This window comes from Strongylocentrotus purpuratus, unplaced genomic scaffold, assembly GCF_000002235.5.
Source record: "Strongylocentrotus purpuratus isolate Spur 01 unplaced genomic scaffold, Spur_5.0 spur5_scaffold_5, whole genome shotgun sequence".
Lineage (NCBI taxonomy): Eukaryota > Metazoa > Echinodermata > Echinoidea > Camarodonta > Strongylocentrotidae > Strongylocentrotus > Strongylocentrotus purpuratus.
Window position 1 is genome coordinate 14,077,541 of NW_022145611.1, and position 26,436 is coordinate 14,103,976.

General features: G+C 35.9%; 1 protein-coding gene across 2 annotated transcripts in view; it reads right to left on the reverse strand.

Annotated features, from left to right (window-relative positions):
- Positions 1 to 11,895: 11,895 nt before the first annotated feature.
- LOC755834 (apoptosis-resistant E3 ubiquitin protein ligase 1) overlaps positions 11,896 to 26,436 on the reverse strand; it is a 29,197-nt gene continuing 14,656 nt past the window's right edge. The window contains exons 6-18 of one of the 2 annotated variants that reach the window (XM_030999284.1): positions 26,056 to 26,246; positions 24,814 to 24,988; positions 23,614 to 23,825; positions 22,731 to 22,872; positions 21,429 to 21,547; positions 20,728 to 20,803; positions 19,121 to 19,233; positions 18,449 to 18,637; positions 17,335 to 17,460; positions 16,388 to 16,517; positions 14,733 to 14,878; positions 14,082 to 14,257; positions 11,896 to 13,440 (exon numbers count right to left, since the gene is read on the reverse strand). In XM_030999284.1, the coding sequence (XP_030855144.1) occupies positions 13,338 to 13,440; positions 14,082 to 14,257; positions 14,733 to 14,878; positions 16,388 to 16,517; positions 17,335 to 17,460; positions 18,449 to 18,637; positions 19,121 to 19,233; positions 20,728 to 20,803; positions 21,429 to 21,547; positions 22,731 to 22,872; positions 23,614 to 23,825; positions 24,814 to 24,988; positions 26,056 to 26,246 (1,898 nt within the window). In that variant the 3' untranslated portion in view covers positions 11,896 to 13,337. Of the gene's footprint in view, positions 13,441 to 14,081; positions 14,258 to 14,732; positions 14,879 to 16,387; positions 16,518 to 16,639; positions 16,681 to 17,334; positions 17,461 to 18,448; positions 18,638 to 19,120; positions 19,234 to 20,727; positions 20,804 to 21,428; positions 21,548 to 22,730; positions 22,873 to 23,613; positions 23,826 to 24,813; positions 24,989 to 26,055; positions 26,247 to 26,436 lie in introns of those variants that run through there. The other variant, XM_030999285.1, reaches the window with a different exon arrangement.

Genomic DNA, 26,436 nt, shown 5'->3' on the forward strand with positions numbered 1-26,436 from the left:
TGTATACTCTATCTTTGATATTGTACATACACATATTCTACCACCTATATATTTTATGTTGTTTTACTTTACCTTAAAATGTTGATTAGCTTCATACTACATTATTTCATTTTATTTGTAAAATAGGTCTACACTTATAAAGCACGAGGAATCTTCGTTGAATGCATACATGCATTTTACAAACATTATCTTCGCTCCATCCTCCAAGAATACTCTTGACATAAGGCTTATATTGACATTGAACATAATCACTTTAAAGTAAAGATGTCGTATTATCGTGTAATGTTGACTGGAAATTGTGTCAAAACAATTTATCACCCCCCCCCCCCCAAAAAAAAAAAAACAAGTGAAGAACACAGCGTTTAATATCTTGAGTTGGTTTATTCGTGCAAGTAGAGCTAAACATAAAAAAATATTTTTAATTCTTACAGTCCGTCAAACAAATACATATTCATCTCTTTAAAACGGACATTTTTCAATGAAATGATAAAAAATAAGCAACTTTGAAATCAATCTAATACGTATTTATAGGACTATAGAATGTTGAATACGAAATGATTGGTGTGAAAGACAGAGAGAGAGAGAGAGAGAGAGAGAGAGAGAGAGTGAGAGAGAGAGAGAGTGAGTGACAGAGAGTGAGAATGGGTGGGGGAGGGAAGAATGAAGGGAGTAGTTGACGATAAATAATAAAAATTTTTCACTTTAACTTTAGTCTATTACCCGAGGTACATAAAGTAATTTTATTCGAGATATACACAACATGCAGGGTCATATAAATATTGAATAATGAAAATAAAAATGGCAATAAGATTATTATACACAATGCGAACATTATTCATATTGCTCGATACGATAACAAAAAAAATGTCAACATAATCTTGAACGACAACCAGGTTAAACATTAAATCTGTGCATATTTTAACCTCATTTTGAATGACTTCCAAAGAATAAACATGTTCATGCAAACAGTCTGGTCTGTATTATCAGTTCTTGCCTACGAAATAACCTTTGTATCTATTTACACAGTGATTTAATGTCATTGCACGTAACTGTGAGTTAAAAGACACAGCATTAAAGAAATGATTAGAACTCTGAAATAGGAGATCTGGCAGAGGCTATCAATTAAAAAAAAAAAAAAAAAATCAACATTGTTGGTCTTCCCGATTACTTTTAAATGGACCGAATATTATCAATAAGACGTTAATTTATCTTTTGTTTTAAAGTAATGGCTTGTATATAAAGTAAACAAGAATATTATAACTGACATCTCGAGTTCTCCTAAATTTAGATTTACACCCCAACTCAAGAGGGCTCAATGCTCAGCCGCAGACTGTTTCATTGATCAGCATTATTGATTACCTTTAAACATGAAACTCTCGCGCATCAGAAGGATGGGGGGGGGGGGGGGGGTAAATTCCCCCCTCCCCCTCCTTTACAAATGAAATGATGGTACATTTGTAAGTGAGTCAATAATCGTCAGATTCAATTTAAAACTGTTCAGATATCATAGTTTTTAGGACCTCGAACATTATTATGAAACATTTAGAAAATGGGTACTGGTCGTGAGTGTCAGCAGTTATGGTGTATACAAAATAAATATTTGTTGTAGGATTTCAAAATGACCCGCTTTTTTGCAGGTCATTTTTACATAATTATTAACCAACTGATTAACACCAAAATAAGGAAAATATTTATTGCAAACCCCTCTTTTGCACGAATTCAAGAAATCTCGCCAACAAAATATTTCTGTTCAGGGCTTTAACGAAAAACAGGTGCTCCGGGTATTATTTTCATCACAGATGAAATATGGTTAGGGTTAGATTATTAGGGTTGCTATCAGTGGATTTTAGCTTAGGGTAGGTGTGAGGTTTATTGTTTGGTCCATATTTGCAGTTAAAATGTCATTTGGTTTAGAATGACCGCTGTTCCATTGTCGCCGGAGCACGTGTTCTATATATTCATTAACATTTTATAAATATCTATTTCCTTCTCAACGGTACAATGTGAAATACAATGTAAATATAAATTACATATGTAACAATAATTTCAACATAGAGTATACAATATATAATTCAGATAACAGAAGGAGGCGAAAACCAGAAAAAGCATAGCTTGTGTTGGAAACGCCCATAACAAGTTAACACAAGTTACTGAGAGAACATTATATAATATTATTATCATGAAAATTACAAATAATGTATAACAGAACGTTGATAGGAAAGAAAATATAGTAAATGGAGGAAAAAGTGAGAAGAGAATAAAGTACTGGAAGGCATGTATATATATATATATATCGTTTTAATCTGTAAAAATATGAATCTCTAGTCTAGGCCCATAGTAAGCAGGTCATGTTTGGGTACAAAATCACTCGCTTCGTTCGATCACAGATTCTTCACATGCTGTCTAGGCAACTGTTAAATGATGCAATATTAGACCCATATTCTTATAAAGCATAAATGTCTCTCAGTGAATGATTTCCAAGCTTTCATTTATACATGGTTATCCAGCCAGCTGTTTGTGTTTGTTCTCCCTCAATGTGCCTTTTTGACGATGCCCGCCCCTTTCAAAATCTGTAAAAAAAAAAAAATTAAAAAAGACCTGCTGCCCCAAAACAATCTCTGTTAACCTAATCTAAGGCCCGTGAATTGTTCTTTAATAATGAAATTAATCACTACCTTCTTCCTTTCTCGAATAAAAAAAATCTATAGATCTTCCACAATAGAGGTGACTGTATTGAATGGCTTAGCCATATTTTATCAATATTTAATGTCGTAATATCTTTTTAGTGTTAGAGATGCATATACCAACAACAAAAATACTCTGCATGATAACACTGCATAGTATCTTAATTGTCCAATTTAAACAGTACCGTTTGATTTCGACATTACTATTTTCAACATAAATCCATCCGTGAACATCATCAGTGAATATTAACACTTCTTTTAATTTATAATAAATAGTAACTGCCTTTCAGCACCAAACACAAGTATGAAATGTATCCAAATTGCATTGTTCATGGCGTTTCCAGACACTGTGTTTGACCGAAAAGTCTTGAAAATGGCCCAAGCGTGATCAGAACTACAAGAGAAGGATAAATATTGCAAATTATTGCAAAGAATTGTTAGCTGAGCATAATAATTATGTAGTAAGAGTGCACAATACTATAATAATTTACAATCTTATGCACGTGCATGCCGCTAAATATGGGGGAATCTTGAGGACGATGTGTGTTCAAGTTCGTCATCTTCGCAGAGAGTTCGTGCTGTGTTCGTACTGTACGGTCTTCTCACCATCTGGTGATAAGGAAGACCGCCCGTGGTCGGTCTGCTCTGTCCTGGCTGCGAGAACGACGACGGAAACGCTGACGGTGAAAACGAATTCGAGGATTGCGAGAGGAGATATCCTCGTCTTTCCTCATCGTAAGATCGCGGTGGATAGCCAGTATGCTTCCATGCCTCTAAGGTCCTTCTCCTCAATAGCCCCATCTGATCTTTGATCTTCCTTCTCTCCGTCTCTTTCTCTTTATCAGTACGACGTCGATACATCTCAAACCACTCTTCGACGCTGCTCGTCTTTCTCGCCCTCACGCCCTTGATATCGCGCACCGCTCGCTTCTGCTCCGCGACCACGCCTTCGATTTTCCGGGTTTCCTGCCGGGACAGGGACTCGATGTCGATGGCGAGTCGTTTGCCGGCGGCTTCGTTGGTTCTCATGGATTGGAGTTCCTTAACGCTGCTGGCTTTTAGCATGCTGGCCGGCATGATCTCCGAGCGCGTCATCGCGTTCAGACGATTGGTGCGGGATTCCAATTTATCCATGATTCCAACGTTGACCACAACGATGAATACTTGTCGGCAATGAACTCCCTTGCACAAGTCAAATCACACAACTGGCATCGTCATCCTCATAAAACATTTTAAAAGTAAAGTCGATTCAGTAAATTGTTCGGCTCCTTCAAGTTTACCTCATGCAGCTGGCGATCCGATCAACACTTTCAAACATCTTTTCCCATGTCAAACACCCAATGATTCAGCTTGATCTAATTTCACAAGTTGCCTTACGTTAATATGTTAACAGTAATGTTCTTCCATGCTGTACAGTGAACCAATGAACGCCGTTATGTTTTCCCACATCATTTGACAATCATTAAGATGTCTCGAACGATTTCACCACAGTTTAAACCGCATGCACCAACACAACAGAAAGTGATCATCACCTTCATCGATTTTATTCTCTGTTTTCATTATCGCTCTGACATTCACCATGCATTTTCGATCGGTGCCAACAATCACAACAATGGCGACGCAGATATACGAATGTCTAATTAAAATCAACGGGACATTAAATATTGATATGCGCCCTTGGGACCTGTCAGATCGAATACAATACAACAAGGTCCGTGGTAGATTCGGACATACGTGTAAAACATTTGGTTGGATGTATATTCGGTGACCAAAGTAACACCATTGACAATCGTCACAATAAAAACAATCGGAAGGGCATATCCAAAATAAGGTTAGATTCTGTGGTATAGACACTAAATCGTCGAAACCACAATCGGATCAATATCCTGATACAAAATTAATGTCAACCCTCGCTTATTTTCGTTGTACCATTTCTATATCACTTTCTTCCACCTTTTGCAATCGCCGAATCGCCTTGTCCGGGGTTAGGGCATACAGAATCAGAAACATAACGTCCACAAGAAAAAGAAACGGGTATAACGTACGGCATCACTAACGACGACTACAATTTTAGTGATCACTTTTTCGACTCCTCTCGAAACTCCTCCTTAAATCGAAAAATAAAAAGACGTAACTATTATGTGGGTTTACAAGGAAAAATTATTTTCTATCTTTCGATCTCTATCTCAGATTTTGAAGATGCCCATCATTTCTGAAATCCAGCTCGGTGTCTTGTTCAACTTGTCTGTTGCAAATAAAACAGAACAAAGATTGCTGCCATAAGAGTATAAAGTTGACCCTCTTTTAAGTATATCCACCGATGAACTATACATTTCGAATCATATCATCTAAAATGTGTGAAAATAAAGCTTGGAACATTACATCGCTGCTTAGGCAACACAATCAGAAAATAGTTATCCTAATCTTTTGAGATCCTCCACAGAAAATGACCAAATTCATATGGTGTCGACTGTATAATGCGAGCCGTGGATTTCGAGTTGGATTGATATTATCAATTAGATGTAATGAATATTTCATCACGCATTTCAACAAGGGGAAGTCTGTAAATCAATATGAAACGAAAACTTCCCAAAAAGCAGGTGGCGTTGAGCAGACGGTTCGATTGGAGGCCATAAGAAAGAATCTGAAATCTTGGCGAATATTACGATGTTGTCTATACGTTCTATTTAGATTAAACATACCGTGTGCTAGAAAGAATTGAAATATATGCTTGTATATCGAGATTTCAGAAATTCCTTCAGAAAAATCTTACTATTCATTGCTGAATGAATTCTGTTGAGAAACTATTTATTTTGTGTTGGTGATGATGCGTTAACGCCCATCTGACTAAAAAACAGACATTATTTATTTTAGAATATTTGCAATGATATAGGCCTATTACATGTATTCAGATTTCACTGCAAATGCATTACCGTAATATTAAGTGGGAATTGTAAATTTTTGTGTATTTTTGTTGTTGATTGAAATGTTTGTGAACATAATTTATAATCATTATTACGATTTCTTTAGGTTAACTTCCTTGCATTGATAATGCATATAAACTCTCATCTGTCCATAAAATAATAATAATAATAATAGGCATTCAATATAGCGCCGTCTATCTATAGACAATGCTATTCCATTGCCCCCCCCCACCCACTCCAGCGCTATTTAGGTTAATCAATTTTCATTCCGATCGTAGACGGAAACCATTCGCACCTGCCATTTCATACTGATGAGAGTACACGGATATCACATACTTGAATCGCGTGTAGGAGAAAAATCACTTGATTATTATTGATTGCCATATTTTATTCGCGTGTAGTCGAATTACAAGAGAACAATCAAAGAAAATGATTTGCGTGTCATAACTGAACTGAAAATTCTCTGAAAATTTAAAGAATATGTGAATATAAGAAGAAGAAAATGCCGATACATTGGCCCAAGTATACGCGAGATATTTCCGAAGCATTCAACTGTTTGAAAGCCTATTCTTTTCAATTATATGGATGCTTCAAAAAAAAAAATCCTTCCTTTCATTTATGAAATCATTTGATTTTATTCCCGGTCATTTACAGTAATGTTTCAACACTTGGATATGTGACCTCCTTTCTTGTCGTACACAATGTGTCCGTTACCATGGTGTTTTGTCTGATTCATGTACTATTAATGCTGGTGTCCCTCAGGGCACGAAACTGGGTCCTTTAATTTTCTTAGTTATGATTAATGACTTTCAAATAGATAATAACATTCACATTTTTAAATATGTTGATGACCTTACAATGATCGAGTGTCGCAAACTAGCCCAAGATTCTCAAATGCAGGAAGCTGCTGACAATCTATCTGTCTTGGCTAATGTTAATAACATGAAATTAAATCCTATAAAATGTTTAAAAATGGATATCTGTTTCTCCAGGGCACCCGTTAATCAAACTAGTATAATTTTAGAGAATTGTTTATTGGAGACAGTGAGTAAATTGCTAGGAATTACTATACAGAATAATTTAAAGTGGGATGCTCACATAAAAGACATCGAAAAAAGGGCAAGTGCCAAACTATACATGTTACGTTCTCTGGTAAAATATGGTCTTCCAAAGGAAGGCCTTATTACTGTTTTTGTGGGTTATATCCGCCCTTTACTTGAATATGCCAGTCCTGCTTGGAGTGGAGGACTCACGCAAAACCAAAACGAGAGATTGGAGAGAATACAAAAGAGAGCGTTGCGGATAATTTTTCGTAGGGATTATGATAACTATAAAATTTCACTTGCACAATCTCAATTACAAAGATTAGATGAAAGACGCCAATATTTATGTGTTACTTTCTTTCAAAAAACTTTATCACTCACTGATCAATTTAAACAATTTCTCCCACAAAAACATTGTACTAGAACACTTGAAAATTCAAAGAAAATTCCAGATTTTAAATGTAAAACCAGTCGCATGCAAAACAGTCCTATTCCAAACTTGATTCGCCTGTATAATACTAGTTAATTTGCTCATGTTTATATGTATTGTAATGATTTGTCATTGAAATGTCTCGATTTCTGTAAATTCTTGTAATGATTTTGTATATCGTACCGGTATGTTTTAATGATATTGAATTGCATTTTACTTTTAATTTTGAATGATTATTTCAAATATTACTAAATGTTCATAAACCCCTGCTCTTGCCGCTATCCTTGATTATTTTACCACTATACCCACAACTGCAATATTGTAACATGACGAACTGTTGTATAATTTACCTTAGTCCATATTATGTTGGCATGTAATTATGTTTATACCTTTTGTCTTTTTTCTTTGGTAGAAATTATGTTCATTAAGTGTTTTTTAATTGTTTATGGTATTTAGGCAGAAGTAACGTGACACGTTTAAACAATTTTTAACTAAATGTTATGTAAGTTTTTTACAATGTATATATCCAATTCGTGTAATTCATGTGCAATTCAGTTGTGAAACTGCCATTCATGAAAGATGCATACCATTTATCTATCTATCTATCTATCTATCTAACCCTATCTAAACATTTTACAGCGTGGGGACCTTAATTGTGCCTTGGTTTAAATCCTGTTTAAACGTGCATATAATGGTAAGCTTTAGCTTGACACTCGGCACATCATTGTAATCCTCCTCCGCCCTCCTCTCTATTCTCGTCAAACTCACCCTGTTCTCCTCTCTTCTCCGTCCCCTCCAACCATCTCCACTTACTTGTCCTACTCCTCTTAATCTTCATCATTATCTTCATCAAAATCATCATATTTTTCTCTCTAAATCAACCCTCCGCAGAATTCGTCGTTTGAGAAAGTCCTTTTCTTATTCCACCTCACATATAGCATCTCAATATCTTCACCATGGCTCTTCCAATAGCGAGCACTAATTTGAATGTCCCCGAAAATACAAGTTCATTGGAAGACATTTTAATAATAATAATAATGTCACCCTTCTCTATATTACCAAAACGGACAAGCACATTCTCGGCATACTTAGAATTCTCCACACAAAGCAAATATTTCAGTATGTTCTTAATTCGGAAAGATGTTGGAAGAAAATCTGTTAATTTGAATTGATTTGAATCTTATGAACAGTTAGTTCACATCACGACACAGCGACAATTGGCATTACAATCAACAGTTAACATATTTGTCTATGAAAAAAAATGCAAAACACATCTTCTTGAAGTTCTTTAAAACTTTTATTTTGTGAAATCTTGTATTCTAGAGGCCTTTAAATATTGCAGTTTTGGTCACAAAAAGAACAGTCAAGCACCTGAATAAGCATTAAGCAGCAAAATAGTCAAAGTATAACAAAATAAAAAGCTAGGTGTTCAACAAAAGTTTAACAAAGTAGTATAATTTCTATTTCTTCTATCTATTTCGTGGGATGGTGTGTACATTAAAAAGGATGACAGCAGCATTATGAATACACACCCCAAAATATAACAATAGGAGGGCTCTTTTCACAACTTAAGGTTTTATGGAAATCTGGATGACGATTTCAAAGATTACCTTTGATGTAGAATAATTGTACAACTGAAGCTGCAAAGAATCATTCTACAATTGTTTTTTTTTAAAGTTACTTTTCTATTTTTCAAGAATACAAATCCGATTATGATTTGTTGCATTGTGCTAGATAAATCTGCCAAAGATATACAAAAGTAATACTGGGTAATATATTTCCACTGAGTATTGAAAACAAAAAAATGAAAGATGCAATCCTTCTTTATGTCAACCATAAATTGAAAGCAGATAACTCCAGCAGATGTACAAAAGCCACTTCATCTTTCAATACATTTACAGCCAGAAGTTAATTGAATATTTGTTTTCTTTACCAAAGATATATGGTTAAATAAACATGAAGAATTTGCTTTGTACAACATCACAGTTTTCAGAATTAGACAAATAGCAATAACCTTTTGTAAAGCTGTACAGTCCTTGGCTAAAAATAAAAATTCGAAAATCTGTGTCTTTTCTACAAGCTGTGCTCTTTATCAAAACACAACATGACCTAATAATGCTGTACATCACTGTAAAATGTTTTGAAGAAAAAATGTATAAATTAACACCATGCATTTAATAACTGTTACTACTGAAATCTGAGTGAATAATCAAAAATGTAAAGGTTTAAACTGTATGTATTTCTGAAAATGACTCAGGAAACAAATGAAACTTATAAATAAAACACAAACGATCAATAAACCATGGCAAACGTTATCAGAGTTCTGCTTCAAGAAAACAGGTAACCTCTTAATATTACTGACTGTGGTATATATATGGTTCATGCAGGAAAAAATAAACTCTTTAAGTCTACACTGAAATGTCATAGAATGAATTTCAAGTTCTCTAATGTAATAATCTTTATTTAAATAAAGCATAATTCTTTTAATATCAGCAGAATTCAACTGATGAAGATTTGTTGAGTGTCCTGAGCAGTTCCTATCAGAAGCTAAGCTTAGATCACACATAATATTCATTTACTCATCATTTGCAATGGGCAATAAGTAAGACTCCAAATTCATTTGCTATTAATAGAAACAAGTATAATGAACACATAACGAATTGCAAGGACACAAAACATCTACTTACTGAACACATTCAAATCTACAGTATGATTATTGAAACTACAACTCATTAAAATGTACTATATTGTGTCACTAAGTTCATTAAAACAAGATCACAATAACATTAAGAAACAAAGATTGATACCTATTTACAACAAAACCTTCTATTGCACTATTTTATTTAAGTATAAATAATTTAAGAGACATTATATAAAGAAATTAAATTATAATCTTACAGACATTTGAAACTCAATTAAATTATGAAAGACTGAACATACTCAACACAATTGAACACTTAATATATCAATATCACATAAACAAACATAATATTATTCCTATCTGTCTCTGTTTTCCTGGAGATAATTTTCCTCATTGGTATAATTTACCCATTAAAAGTATATTATAATCATAATTAACATTTCACTTGGCACACAATCAATGTCAATGAACAGAGTAATGTGAATATCATTAATATAAACATTTTATGTCAAAGTTTAAGGTACTCAGGAGTGCAGATCATTGTAAGATGTTGAATAGTACATATCTATAGATTTATCAGGATGAATATAAAATGTATACTTGTAAATTAAGAATAAATATGTTTTGCAACCCTGTGACTGTCACAAAAGGAAAGAAAGAAAACTGTGTTGATATTCATTTAAATTACTGCAATATATAAAATGGGTGGGATATACAATTTGTTAAAGTATGAGGAATCGTCTTGTTAGATAAGAAATCTGATGCACCTCTTCTTATTCACTTACATTCCAAACTCAATATTTATTCAATCATTTAGGCAATTTGAAAAGAGTGTTCTGGGGAGAAACATAAGCATTGGCAGGATTTTAAAACTTGTGTTTTTACTGTCATTTCATAAAATTATTGAAATGTAGCACATATCAGAACAATGTCCCATCAAGAGCATATGTGCAACCTATAAATATATACTGACAGTCAAACACACCAACATTGGATCAAAATGCTCACTCCAATATATCACACTTCAAAGACCCTTGGTGGTGCAAGTACCCTGATTCACATGCAAAAAAAAATACCTGTAACTTTGATTGACATTTATGGAGGTCTACTCCTGTCTACATCCCTTGCATAATATCTACAGTCTTCTATAGTCTTCTATTGTCATTTCAGTGGGAGCAAGGTGGCAATAGAAAAAGGAGAAATGGAAAGAAAAAGATATAGCTAGACAGACACACATACAGACAGACAGACAAACAGACAAACAGAAAGATAGATATATAGATCGATAGATATAGATAGATAGACAGATAGGTAGATAGATATAGATAAATATATACATTAATACATAATATATACAAGCAAAGAGAGACAGAGACAGAGAGGGGGAAAAAAGAAGCCACACATACGTGTACAGTACATAAGTAAAAGCAGGCACAGTAGTTACTTCTGCAACGAGCAACATGAACAAGGCCACATCTAGCTTCTTTCGTTTGCTAATCATTTCCTACAAATTCATTGTGGAAATGACAGTATCAAAGTGTAATACTTTTGAAGCATTATGAAAATCACCATGCACCAAAGAATGAATGCATCCATAAATCACTGTGCTGTTAAAATAAAATAGCAAAATAATAGTTTTCACAGTTTGATTACGTCACAAAACAAATATATTATTCATTCAAGAAAAGTAATGCAGTGAGATATCACATGTTGGTTAAAATTGGATGAATTAATCATTTTCACAAGCAGTTAATCAATAAACAGAATACAAACTTTGTTTTTTTGGTGAACCTTGGTGGGCTAAAGCTTTAATTATGTAAATAACTGCACATTTTCCACTCCCTGGGGAGTATTCCAGCCAGGCGCCCTTTAACAGACGCTCACAATGCTGAGCATACTACATTAACTTTGGCATCCTACCAGGTACCCATTTAGCACCTGGGTGGAGAGTGCCAAATGCAGATTAACGTCGGTCCGGGATTTGAACTCTGTACCTTGTGATCTACAGTCCGGCAACTTATCCACTAGAGAACCTACTTCCTAAGTTCTACATTAGACAATTTTCATCAGCCTTTTATCTTTATCAGAGGATATAACCTGAATGGCTAACTAAGGAACAGATTGAATTTTCTCTGGACCCCCAAATCATGTAGAATGCAGTCACAAATAAAAACATTGTATTGTCATCATGTTTTGTATCCACACGACATCACTCTATCAAGAACTAAAAGTCAAGAAAGCAATACAAACAATCTAGAACATAGAAGCAAGGTACATATGATACACAATGAATAAAAAGACGTTCAGCCACGGGTAAAATAAAACAGAAACAGATACATAACAAGGGTACCGTATAAAGCATGCATAAAATGACTTGATCCTGCTCTTTGAAGTTGCATAGGCAAAAACATACATAACGCATAGTAATGAACGGTGTCAAATTGAATAAACCTGAATTGAATGAAATGTAGATAAACAAAGCTCATTTTTAGAAACAAATGATATTTCCATCATTACTGACTGAACAAGTTTTTTAGAAAAGAATTGTTTGTTTGTCTGATATTCATGAACAGCACACCAAACTTATCCAGCTTTAAACCTTGACTTTTAGCGCGTAGACTAGAGGAGTCTGTTGATTGTTGACCCCTCTATCTCCCACCCCAATCCTGTCATTATGAAACATATTTCTTATTTTAATTTCATTTATTAATTTTGTTTCAAATATTAGTAAGTGGAACACTTAGCAGTCCATAAATAAGTGGACTTCATTAAGCAAGCTCTGTGAATATGGGTCGACAGTATGACATGGTTGGATACATTCAACTCAAGATACAAAACCAAAATTGTTTCAAAACGTACTGCAAGACTTTTATCAATGGTCTCCACGAATATCTTTTGTATCCTATGCGTGTAAAAGCATACTAAAACATCCATAGAAAACACTGCAAAGTGTATACTGTGTATTATAGACATGAGATGATTTGAATGGATATGGAGTTGCAGAAATTCTTGCACAATAAATGTCCCTTTCTCTCTTTCTTAAATCAATCTGAATCTTTTTTTAAATCATCTTAATAAGCAATTAGCACACATCTGGAGTAGCTTATATTCCTGTTTCTTTCATTCTTACTATATAAAGCCCCGTCCTGGCAGTCATGATGCCCTGAAAAGTCTTTAAAAAAAACCTGCTGCAGATAAATGACATCACACCTGCGTACCATGCATCACAAGTCTGTATATATCAGAACATATAAATCCGATTACAGATAGCAGCCTTTGAGCATTGCCATTTTTCTTTTACTCCACTTACCATTCACTTTATACACATGAAAAAAAATTCAATTCCAGCAGTGGTTTAATTGATGAACTTTATGGCAGCCTTTGCGAACATGGTTCAATATCTGCTCAGAATTTCATGCAAACACGAGGCAAGATAAAAATTTCAACCGTTTAATTATCAACTATTCGATAAAAAATTAATGAATCAAATAAAATCAGCCAAATCTGTTAAATATATATATATGTATTCTGTATGTAATGATTGCACTGGACTGTTCTCCCTACCATCATTGCACGGCAACTGAGCAGATCATTTTGTGACCTTTGACCTATTGGTTATGCCATTCCGAAGCCCACGTTCCCTTCAGTGATGGCTAATACAATGGACTTCTGAAGATGTTCGATGGTGTCGTAAGTAGGCAAGCACAGCTGGTTGAAACTGAAACAAAGAAGAAAAACAAAATCAGAAAGTGCACAGATATGTCATATAAATGTGGAATTGTGGCAATTGTATGACATGGTCATCAACATATCATGTGTCAACAGCGAGACAACGTTAATGATTGATTTTAAAGAATATGACTTTATGCCCTTCTGGTTCTGAACAGACTATATAATTTACCAATCAATTTACTATCAGTCATGTTCATACTTTAATTTATGTTTATACCAAATACATTTACATTTTTTGAAAAAAGAGGTTATGGGCTAAGACTTTAGGTAGTATATTGGGCAATATAATTTTTGAATAAGAAAGGTGTTACTCCTTGAATCCCCAGACACCTATTCCCTTGCACAATTGCATCTCTGTCTTATAAAGGCCTTGGCTGTACAACAATGCATGCTCCAAAAATTGCTCTGCAGCCAAATTCCTGCACTAACAGACTTTTGAACTTCTACCCTGAACCCAACACTGTACCCAAACCTAAACCTAAGATTAAATCTAATCTAAAGCCGTATTTCAAACTAAACCTAACCTAAAACCCCAAATTGCAACCTTAACTCTATCCCTACACAATTGACAAAATAAAGCCTGGAGCAATTGCTGCCAGAGCCAATATCTGACCACCACAGTCTCACCATGTATGAGCTGTTGGGAGGATACCGTGGGTTGGGGCAGCTACCAGCTGGAACTTGGGTCTGAGTTCAGCAAAGCCTCCCGGGGGAAGCTGGGAGCAGCCGGTGGTGAACTGAAGCAAGCGAGACATCTCCTCCTGGGTGAAGCTAGCTATCACAATCCAGAACCACTCTATCATCTAGGAGAAACAGAAAAGAATCGTTTAGTACATGATGCAAAATTTTCTGAATTGCATTTTGGTTACTTAATGCTACAGATGTGTTTGGTACCCTGAAATATATTTGGTTTAACAACTTGATCATAAAGCTTCATTCACCTCAGTTTGAAAAATTAATTAGTTAGTTACAAATTACCCGTTTGCTGAAATCAGAATTTGAATATGATAATGATGAAAACTAAAACAAAACTATACAACAGTATACAGGCCTATCTCACGGCCAGCAGTCTACAGAAAACTAGCAGCAATTCCTTTCTTGCATCAATGCTATAAAGAAGAAGCAAGTTAGAGAGATGAATATGGACACAAAGATAGACTGAGAAAGAAAGCATAACAGAGAGAGAGAGAGTGAGAGAGAGAGAGAGAGAGAGAGAGAGAGAGAGGGAGGGAGGGAGAGAGACAGACAGACATAGAGAAGCAATAATAAAGAGCTGACCTTTCTGAACTGAGGTCCAGCCCCAGCCAGGATATGATGAGCCTTGAGGTCAGCCAGGTCAAAGCAACATGTTCCACAGATGAGCAACTCTAACTCATTCTCATCAAACATACTCAGTAGGTTGTCTGGAATCAGATCATTTAAACCTGCCACAATAAAAAAAGATATATAGTCTACCATTAATGGAAACACATACAAAGAAAAAAAATCACCAAATTACCAATTGACAACAAATGAAAGGAATCACATATCATCTGGAATAATTATTTTTTAACATATCAAATATTTGATCTCTTTATTTCAGTGGAGGTGACAAGGTATAGTGGTTCACTCATTTGACTCTCAATCCAAGGATTATGGGTTCGAATGACAGCCCGGCACTAACATCCTTTAGCAAGACATTATCCCACATTTGCCACTCTCCACCCAGGTGTCAATGGGTACCTGGCTGGCAACTGCTGGGTAATAACAGTGGCAGGGCCCGCAGAAGGAGCAATATAGTATAGATGTGGCTACCGTGGGTAAATGAGGCCCAATAATTTGTCATTTATTATTTGTTTTTCCCTGTACATATTCTTTGCAGATGAGTTTGGAGCTACTGATGCACTTACATAATGTGAAGATGAACACCTACTGGTAACGTCAGAACAAACTGCTTAATCATGATCATAAGTCACCCTAACAACTTAAAAACAAGGGAAACGCTCTTGGCGGTCTCGGCTGCATTACGCAATTCGATATGATAAAAAATTGAGGTTGGTACATTATTTAAAGGCAGGGCGGCCCATTAGCAGGCCCCCAAAAATGAAATCCTCTGAATATAATCAGCATTTTGAAGTGAATATTGACCAAGAATCATCAGAAGAATATTTACTATTAATTGTACCAGGATCAATAACTTGAATGAAATATGAACAAATTAATTTTAAAAAAATGATTTATTAATTCTCATATTGAGTTGTGAAAACATAATGCAAGTCTACTGACCTAAAATGAACTTTGACCTTGTGACCTGGAATTTGTGTCATATGATTTGTGATACTTGATAACCCTTGGGTACAAGTTTCATGGAATTTGAACAAACAATTTTGAAAATATGCTAAAAATTCAAAATATTGATGTTGATGCCACAACAAAGTCTAAGTTTGTTGACCTTAAATGACCTTTGATCTTAACCTAGTGACCTGAAATTCTACTCACATGATTGGGGATACTTGATAACCCTATAGTCCAAGTTTCATTGACTAAGAACTTATACTTTCACAATTATATCAAAAATTCAAAAACTTAACCTTAGGTTAAGTTTTTGATGATGATGCCACAACATAGTCCAAGTCTGTTGACCTGAAATGACCTTTGACCTTGACTTTGTGACCTGAAATTCTACTCTTATGATTGGGTATACTTGATAACCCTATAGTCTAAGTTTCATTGACTAAGAACTTATACATTCAGAATTATATCAAAAATTCAAAAACTTAACCTTAGGTTAAGTTTTTGATGTTGACGCCGCCACCGTCACCGGAAAAGCAGCGCCTATGTCTCGCTTTTTGCTACGCAGGCGAGACAAAAACTATAACAAAAACAGACAGGTCATTTTTGCTTCCATACACATGGTTCTACTTTCTGTACAATAAAGTGACTACAATAGTTACCTTTGAGGAATGCATCAATTTCCTCCTGGACCGATGTTGAGAGTCTATACTGGGCTAGGAGATCAAGGTATTGCATCTTGTTGTCTTCTGTTACTTGGAGACTTGAGCCACCGGGTAACAGCTCTACAACCTACATCAAGAGAGAATAGACAACACACATTACTGTGGGTTGAATCTAGCAGTATTATGAATAAAGGCAGTCTATATTGAGTAAAGAGAAATAGATCAAGCTATTGCATCTTGTTGTCTTCTGTTACTTAGAGGCTTTAGCCTCCAGGTAGCAGCTCTACAACCTACACCAAGAGAGAATACAAAACAGACGTTACTGTAAGGAGATTCTATAGATGCCAGGCCTATATGACTTCATCTTGAGTAGACTTTGAATTTAAAGGTGACTGCTTATAATCGTGCTAAAGTATTAATGGTACAGAAAATATTGAAAATGAACTTTGGTGTAAGTTTAATGATGTCAATAATCAAGAGGACAGAAGAATATTTAATTAGTAGTGGTTTCAGTTGTGGTTGTTGTGGTGATGAAAATGAAGCTGCTAATGAGATTCATTTTGAGGCAATGACTCTGATGATCATGAGGGTATACAATGATGATGATGATGATGATGGTGATGATGGTGATGGTGATGATGATGATGATGATGATGATGACGATGATAATGGTGATGATGGTGATGATGATCATGCTGCTGATGAAGGTGATGGTGATGATAATGATGCTGCTGCTGCTGCTGATGATAATGATGATGATGATGACTTATAATGATATGATGATGGTGGTAATGTTCATGATGATGTTGATGACAATGAAGATTGAGATTATCATACAGAAAACGATGATGATGGTGGTGATGATCATGACGATGATGGTAATGATGATGAGGAGGAGGAAGAGGTGGAGGAGAAGGAAGACACAAAAGCAGCATGATAGTTACCTGTTCAAGGTGTCCTTCTGAATCATAGACCTCCTCAGAGAAGTTCAGTTCCATGGATTCCACTTCATTATCTCGGATATACCTCACCTTGGTGGTGAAGAATTCAGAGTCGTCTGTCTCAAAATACTAATCAAAAAGAGAGAAAGACAGAGGATGCTGTTATCAATATCTGAAGCTATTTCAAAATACTAACCACAAAAATGGCTACTAATCAAAAAGACATATACACCGTTCTATTTGCATATCTGAATCCATTTCTAAGCACTAACCAAGGTCTACAAGAATACGCTCTTCAGTATCATTCAAGAAGTTATCTGCTGAAAAGACTGTTATAAACACTCTCTATATCCCAGGACATTCCCCGAATGGAACTTTCTCCCGACTCATGTTAGAATTACCCCCATCCTTGGAGCCTTTAAAGATAACTTACAAAAGCTCAACATGGGCGAAATAATTGCTAGAGCCCACTTCAGAAATTAAGTATAGGCTACTTTGCTCAGTCGACTAGCTGCGCCTGCATGTTACATCCCAGCTGAGGAGTTTATGCAGTACCCCCCAAAACCAGAACCAGAACCAGACCGAGTAATAATCAAAGAGAGAGAGATATAGGCCTACAATTGTATATTCCATATCTAAACCCATTCAAAAATACTAACCACAACGCAATGAACTATAATTTAGATTTACCCCCCCCCCCCCCAAAAAAAAAAAAATGTCTATCAAACATGACACTCCTGGCGGTCCAATAATATTACCAAAGCTTTAGCACTGACCTTTGCAAGTTATCTGTTCAACCCACACAACTATGACATTCCTGATCAAATTTTAGTCTAGCCCTCATCTTCCCTATATTTGATCTATTTTGCTGGTACTGAACTAGTCTAAAGATACAGCTAAACCAAATAGAAGTTTGTGGAATATGGCAACCCTGAATTAAACTGAACCGAACTGAACTGAACTGAACTGAATGTATAACTTTAGTCAGTCTAACAGTATAATGCATAATCACTTTTTAGATGCAAGTAAGTTAGTACTTGTTCCCTTGATCATCCTTGTCTTAAATGTTTGGACAGAAGTTCTTCCATCTCAAGCAAAGAAAACTTTGACCCCGTACCTTATGAGTGACTCTGAGACCGATGAGCTGTGCAAGGAAGGAGCGAGTGAACCTGGCTTTGACCACCATCTGAGATGCGGTTGCCGTGGGAACGGATGACTCGAACAGACACTTGCCAATCAGCTTCCCTGCAAACTCATAGTATTTCAACTTGCTGAGGTAGGATGGGCGGTTTGGGTTGGGATGGACCTAGTAATGTGAACATCAAGGAAATGAAAATAAACCATTAATTGAAAACAAAAATGCAACAGAACTTTCATTTCAGAGAAAGAAACTCAAGACAAAAAATAAAATTGGGACAGTTTTGTCATCATGGAAGATGTTCATCTTATTGTTAGAGTTAATTAGAACAAATTTTCATATTACACAATGCACTTTTAGTATCAAATGTTGTAATCAATTCATAAACAACTACTTAAATATTTAATACAACCACAGCATACAAGCCTGAAAGGAATATGTACTAGGTACTGATATTTTTTCACTTTTAAAGGGGGGATACTGCTATTTTCTTGTGAGTTCTTTCAAGAGGAAATAGCATACACATTTAAATGATTACTACACAAAGCATTCTTGCAGTTTTTACTGCCAATCAACTTTTCAAGCTCAGCAATCAATATAAACACTTCATTAAACATTTGAAAGAATGACATGTTGTATTAAATATATTACCAGGGCTTGATTGTTGTCGTCCTCAAAGCGTTTGAAGAGTTTATTCTCGGGATCAAAGAGAGAGACGCAGAGGAGATTGACCCATTCTCTCATCAGACCTCCCCAATCTTGACCTGTGTGTGAAAGATTTTTAAATATTTTGTTTTAAGTTGGAACTTGCATGAATGTAAAAAACACAAAAAGAGAGAATTTTTTTCATTTTACATAACTATTATAAGTCTAAATTTGTGGACACCTCATTGAAATATGGTAGAAATTGTCAATATGTAGTTTGTAGGAATGTTGGGGAACTAAGACTTACAACAGGTGTTGCCCTGAAGTTCGCTTTATGCCGGCACAGGCTTTGTTTTGAAAATATGAATAGCTATTCGCCACTTACCAATATATTACCCATTGCAGCGAATACAATTTGTATTAGATAAAACTAGATGGAACTTCGACTGCGCGCAGTCGAAAATGATGCCTCCGTCAGAGAGCAATTTTACAAACCAAAACAGAAGAAATTTTTCAAATTCAAGTTCAATTGTAATCCATTAAGAGGTTCTCAGAATATCGTGATTACAAGCAATTTCTCATATACATATATGACCCTTTGATCTTTGACCTGATGACCCTAAAATCTACTCAGTTCATTGGCTCTGCAAGATGTCCTGAGTTAAATAGTAATCCATCTGTCAGTTCTAATGAGAATGCGTTCACAAGTTATTTTTGGATACATAATGAGCCCATGACCTTTGACCTCATGACCCATGAATCTACTCAGTTCATTGGCTCTGCAAGATACATACATGATCGAAATTTGGCAGGAATCCATCAATTTGTTCTAATGAGAATGCGATCACAAGCTATTTTTGCATACATAATGAGCCCTGTGACCTTTGACCTTTGACCTCGTGACCCCAAAATCTATTCAGTTCATCGGCTCTGCAAGATACATACATGACCAAAGATTGGCAGGAATCCATCGATCGGTTCTTGAGATAATGCGATCACGAGCTCTTTTTGCATACCTAATGAGCCCTGTGACCTGTGACCTTTGACCTTGTGACCCCAAAATCTAATCAGTTCATCGGCTCTGCAAGATACATACAAGACCAAAGTTTGGCAGGAATCCATCAATCGGTTCTTCAGATAACGCGATCACGAGCTGTTTTTGCATACATAATGAGCCCTGTGACCTTTGACCTTTGACCTCGTGACCCCAAAATCTAATCAGTTCATCGGCTCTGCAAGTAACATACATGACCAAAGTTTGGCAGGAATCCATCAATCGGTTCTTCAGATAACGCGATCACGAGAACGGGACGTACGGACGGATGGACGGACGTACGGACGTACGGACGTACGGACAGACGGACGGACAACCCGAAAACATAATGCCTCCGGCTACTTCGTAACGGAGGCATAAAAAATTCTAATTAATATTCTCTATCAAAGTTCATCTGATTACATGTAGGATTGAATTGTCCATATGCAAATGCTTGCAAAACACTCTCCCTTGGATTCCAGGAGATACAATACAAAATTAAGCACGTTTTCTTTAATCACATTAAAAAAAAATTTGCATTAAATGATCCTTACCATAAAATATTTCACTTAGAACTTACCTTCTTCATTCACAAAGTGAATATCAAATTTCTTGCACCATTCTGATGTTGACAGGCTTTTAGTGGCTTTCATCGACTGTGAAAGAAACAGTGCAGACATAGATTATAAATCAATGTAAAATCCCTGACATATACAATATATTACATTGTATGAAACAACAAGGAAATAGCACTTATGCAAACTTCATATAAACCATGTGTCAAAAAAGGGCATGTCTGAAGTCTTGATCCATGTGAGAAAAATTATGAATATCTACAATACCACAAAAGAGTAATTATTTTACTCACATTTTCAAAATTCTGCATTGAATAATACACCCTTTCACGGTTACAAGAGTGCGCGTGCGCCGAAATGGGCGCAATTTTAAATTACAGGTAAACAACTTGTTTACTTGTAATTTAAAATGGCACCTATGTCAATAATGATGTGAGCGCTCAGTGCAGGCAGTGACGCAACAATACATGCGCATCTGAAAACATTGATGATGCAATGTTTACTCGCAAATTAAAATGGCAGCCTTAACCGTGAAGGGGTGTATTGCTTGATACAAACATATTTTATTCTACATCTTATTCTATACATCAACAAAAGCTGATCAATTCCTATTGAGTATTTTATCAATATTTCTTTTGCACAATCAGAATACCAGAGAGTGATTTTAAAAACACCATGTTATAATATAATGATTATCTTGACTTACACTTTCTAGAAGGTTGTGTCTATCAATGACAAGGCTAATGACTGATAATTTCCTGTTATGATGCTTTATAACTTCCGAGTAGAAACATTTCTGCTTGTCTTGAAATGTCTCAGATCCACCTGCAAAAAATACAGAATATATGTTGGTGATTAACTTCTAATGAAATTATTACATTAACTTATAATGACATTGACTCTGTTCAAGTCGAACACCAGTTGAAAGCTGATTACCGTATTTGCCGGCGTAAAGGCCGCAGTATTTTTGGAAGAGAAGATATCAAAAAGTTGGGGTGCGGCCTATGCGGCGATAGAGTAAAAAAAAAATTAAAAAGTAAGTCAAAACAAACACGAATTTGCACATATGGGACTAGATCTATGAACGGTACAATAACTATACATTTCCACACATCTTACCGACAATTTTATCATGCATTGTTGACATGAAGTCAAAAATAAACTTCCAAAAACAACATCTGCCGATAGATCTTGATCTAAGTTCGTGCCAATGCATTGCAAAAGTAAAAGAAGGGCCTGTTTAACGAAGCTGCCGCGAAGCATCTAGCATGCAAAGTCGCTATTTTGAATCCATTTCAATACACAAGAGAGAGGCGCAATGTATACATCACAGAAAACTCCATATGCTAGCATCAGTGCGACATGGCCGAGCGGTCTAAGGCGCGTATTTTAGTCACATCAACATTTGTACGCAAGAGATCAAATCCCGACTTCGACAATTTTTTTTTTTTTGAAGCGGTCTAAGGCGGTGATTTTAGTCACATCAACATTTGTACGCAGGAGATCAAATCCCGACTTCAAAATTGGGGGTGCGGCCTATACGGCGCTGCGGCCTTGTCGCCGGCAAATATGGTACTTATTTACTAGAACTAACTCCTCATATGTCAATAACTAGTTAAAGAAGATACAGGCCTAAATTCTTCAGGCATACCAGTAAATCTACTTAACCATTGTATGTTAACATTACATATATGGACTCGGATCAATGGGTTTTAATGTTTTGATTATAGTTTAGATCAAGCCAACTGATATTTGCTACTACAGTCAAACCTATCTTAGTGGTTAAATCTCTTTAAAGGCCACCTGTCTATAGTGGCCAAGTATTTTGTCTCCCATGAGAAAGAAATATGTGTTGTAGAACCTGTCCAGAAAGGACACCTGTCAACAGTGGTCACTCTTTCTGTTTCCCTTGAGCAGCCTTTATATACAGGTTTGACTGTATATCAGTATCTTCCAAAGGAGAACCCTATGGATAATCCAAGAAGGTCATAGGTCAAAGGTGACATACCTATGTTCATGAGGAGGAACTTGGTGAAGGTAGCAGCCATGATGTCTCTGTGCTTGGATGCGAGCTTGATGGGAGGCTGCCCTCCGTCATCTATGCTAAACACAGGCACACTCTGGTCGACCTCTCCACCTTCAAAATGAAACTAGAGAACAAACAGTATACACAGTCAAGAGTATATTCTAATTTTGATTTCAAATTCATTGTTTTTGTACACTATGTAATTACTTGTTCAAGATGTTAAGCCCACAGAGAACTTCCTCATTTAATCTATGACCTACAGACATTTTCTTTCATCTGAATTGTGAAGCAAAGCGAGAACGGTTCAGTCAGGAAGTATTTAGTATTTTCTATCCCCATTATCAATTACAACTGACCAAGGGTAATAATCAATGTGACTTGATTTTATATGATGGGTAATACAAGAACAGAATATCTTTATTATCATTATTCCCATGGGATTTAAATACTTTTCACTTGTTCAAATGTTCAAGAATCTCTCTCAAATGAACGAACAATCTACCAAAGAAAAAGAAATTTATGACTCATCCCAATGAAAACTGGAATGAATATATACAAAACTTTAATATCACAGTTTGAATATTTGATTCTTAAACTGGTGAAGTGAGTATTAAAACTACAAGTCATTTTTAGGAGACAGAAGACTGACACATCCTCTGGGCTCTGTCTTATAAAAAGTTGATATCAGTTGCCACTTATTTGCAGTTGATATCAATCACAACTATGTACATAAGAGATAGGAAACTGCAAACTTGAGATTGATTGGAGGACTTACGGTTGATTTGGATCGTAACTCTTTATAAGACGGAGCCCTGATGTTATAAACAACAAACATGAATTTCTTGAATACTAAATCAAAAATTACCTTGGTTGCTGGGCACACCCTGAAAGTGAATAATCTCTTTGGGATGACCATGAGGTAATACTCCTTGATGGTGAACTGTTTGGAGGAGATGTAGCAGTAGACCTTCCTGGGCTTGCGCAACTTCTCCTTGTTGGTGGCAAGCAACGTTGCTTCGTACCAACTGTCCACATGCTTCTTCTTGATCGTCTTGCTCACCTTTGCAATGTCCGTTTCTATACAAGAAAGATAAATAAATATTAGAAACAAAATGTTTAATGGATGAAATAATAATAACAATAGTAATAATACAATGCACTTAAAATAAAAGCCTATCTGCACTAGTTTGGCCAGGAGGAATTAGACCTCCCTGCATGGTCACTGACAGGTGTTTATCTAATCAAATCAGCTCTCAATTAACATTAAGAAAAAGGGGACCTTGGGGGACCAATGGTCACTGATAAGGCTTAGTTTGCTATATAGAGGGCGCAAGTAGCTGTAAGTAGTGCAGAGGGGCTTTAAACTGTGTCATCTAATAAAACTATTCCAAAGTGCATAATGAAACTAAGAAGTGCACAATAGAAGAAACTCCAGGATACTAGAATTTTGTACTGAATTACATGCTTTGGAAAAAGGGACTGTATGTAAAAGAATCCACAGTTTCTAAGGAACAGATATAAATAGACAAGGAGCGACAGTTGAGAAAGCTTGGACTCCAAAAGATGAGGTTTTTCTCTGGGTTACAAGTAGTTTCTTACCAGATAAATAGAGACTACAAGTTAGAAAATATTGAGAAATGAGAGAGCAAAACCATGTACTGCTTTCCAAGATATGAGAAGCAGTTCATGCAATAATAGTTCAGCTCAGCTTGTTTAGGAATCTTAAATTAAACCACAGAAGTTACAAACAGATGTGTGAAACAATATATTGTGATAAGGATATTTGAATTTTCTTTCTACATGGCCCTGCATATACCCAATTAAAACTCCTAATTAGAACTAGGACCTGATATAATCTGCACGACATTTGAAGAGTGCCTTTCAGAGAAGTGCACGCCCCAGTTGATTATCTCTGAAGCACTACTTTCTTATCAGTATTCTTCTTGTTGGCTTAACATGTAACTCGTAGCGGCGGGCCAAGTTCATTATCATGGTTATGGTAATATACTGATTATCTCTTAAATTCTACTTTGTAATCAGTTATTATCTATCTATTTGGGCTCACCAGTCAGCACAAGGACGTTGAAATCTCCATTCATGAGCTGTGTACCGTGGTATGTTGCAGTTGCCTTGTAGCAGCCGGCCAAGTCCAATTTTATGATCATCGAAATACACTGACTCTCCCTCACCGGGGCTATGTCGTAAAGGGGACTGAAAGAATCAAACTCTTGGTCTCCGACCTACAAGAATGAAAAAAAAACATGTTCATCATGAAATGGATGATCATGGATTCATTTTGACTGCATGTGCTTATCATGGTCCTACAATGCATGCTCTTGCAACAATTGTTCTGCACATAAATTAACTTCAATTCTCCGGCAAATTTCAAAATTAAACCCTGGACCAAACATTATACCTAACCCTAACCCACTCCCTATATTATTGATGAAAGATCGCCAGAGCAGATGTAAAGTCAACATATATCACATTTTATGTTTTGCAGAGGACTAAAAAAGAAAAGAATATTTGGCTCTGACCTACATACCAGTAGGTGGAAAACACTCAGGCTTTAACAAGATTGTGGAGATTAATGATTGTCCTTGACATTGCCAAAGTCATCGAGTGGACCCGATGAATCAATTCATTGTTCTCTAACGCTGGGAAAGCTGACCCTGACTTTAGTGAACAAAAAAAAATCAAACAAATATATTGACTCTGATATACATGTATAAAAAAGTGTGGAAACTTACTTTATATTATAAATACGGTAAAATCATTGTTTTTGTCTTTAAGAGGTCAAGTCTATGCATATTCCAAATGACCACAACAATGTGATGTCATTGACTTTGGTCTGTCCCTCTGATCAAAGGACTTGTATATGTATAGTGATTGCTGATATCTTTTGGATATGGATGTTGACTTAAAGTCACTGTGCAAAGTTTTGATAATGATAATAATAATAATAATGATGTCAAAAACAAATGTAATAAAAACCTCACTGTAAGAATTAGCAACAATAAATTGGTGACCAATATTAATGTTGCTATTAATCTCATAATCAAACCCTATGAGAAACACAGTTCACAGATAATCACATCAGTTCATTTAAAAATTGCTATTTGTGATATAAAATGAAAAAAAGTTTTTAAAAAAAGGACACTTCGCATACTTGTAAATACCAAACATAGACTTCAACTAGGATAAACTGACAAAAACATATTGAAATAAAAAAATAATCCTAAATGGTTTGATACTCTTACAATGCTGACCACCCTACAAATTCTTCTACTGAACAAGGGATACACACCCTTGTGACTTTGAGCTCGAAACCATGCCATCGCTTGTCTCCATCGTCATGCCCCTTGCTCCATCTCTCCGGAGAGCATGTATTGCCAAACTGATCCCTTGGCTCCACCTGGAGTCCATGAAGGAGCCCCTGTGTGACCACCACTGTGGAGCTGTGTTGGACAAAACCTGTCTTGTGAGGATCCACATCACCTGGAGATAGATCAGAGTTGAGATCATTTAAATCATTATCCATTATCAAACTGATCCCTTGGCTCCACCTGGGGCCCATGAAGGAGCCCCTGTGTGACTACCACTGTGGAGCTGTGTTGGACAAAACCTCTCGTGAGGATCCATGCATTCATTTCCATTCCAAAATACTTTTCTTCATACTACTGCAAGT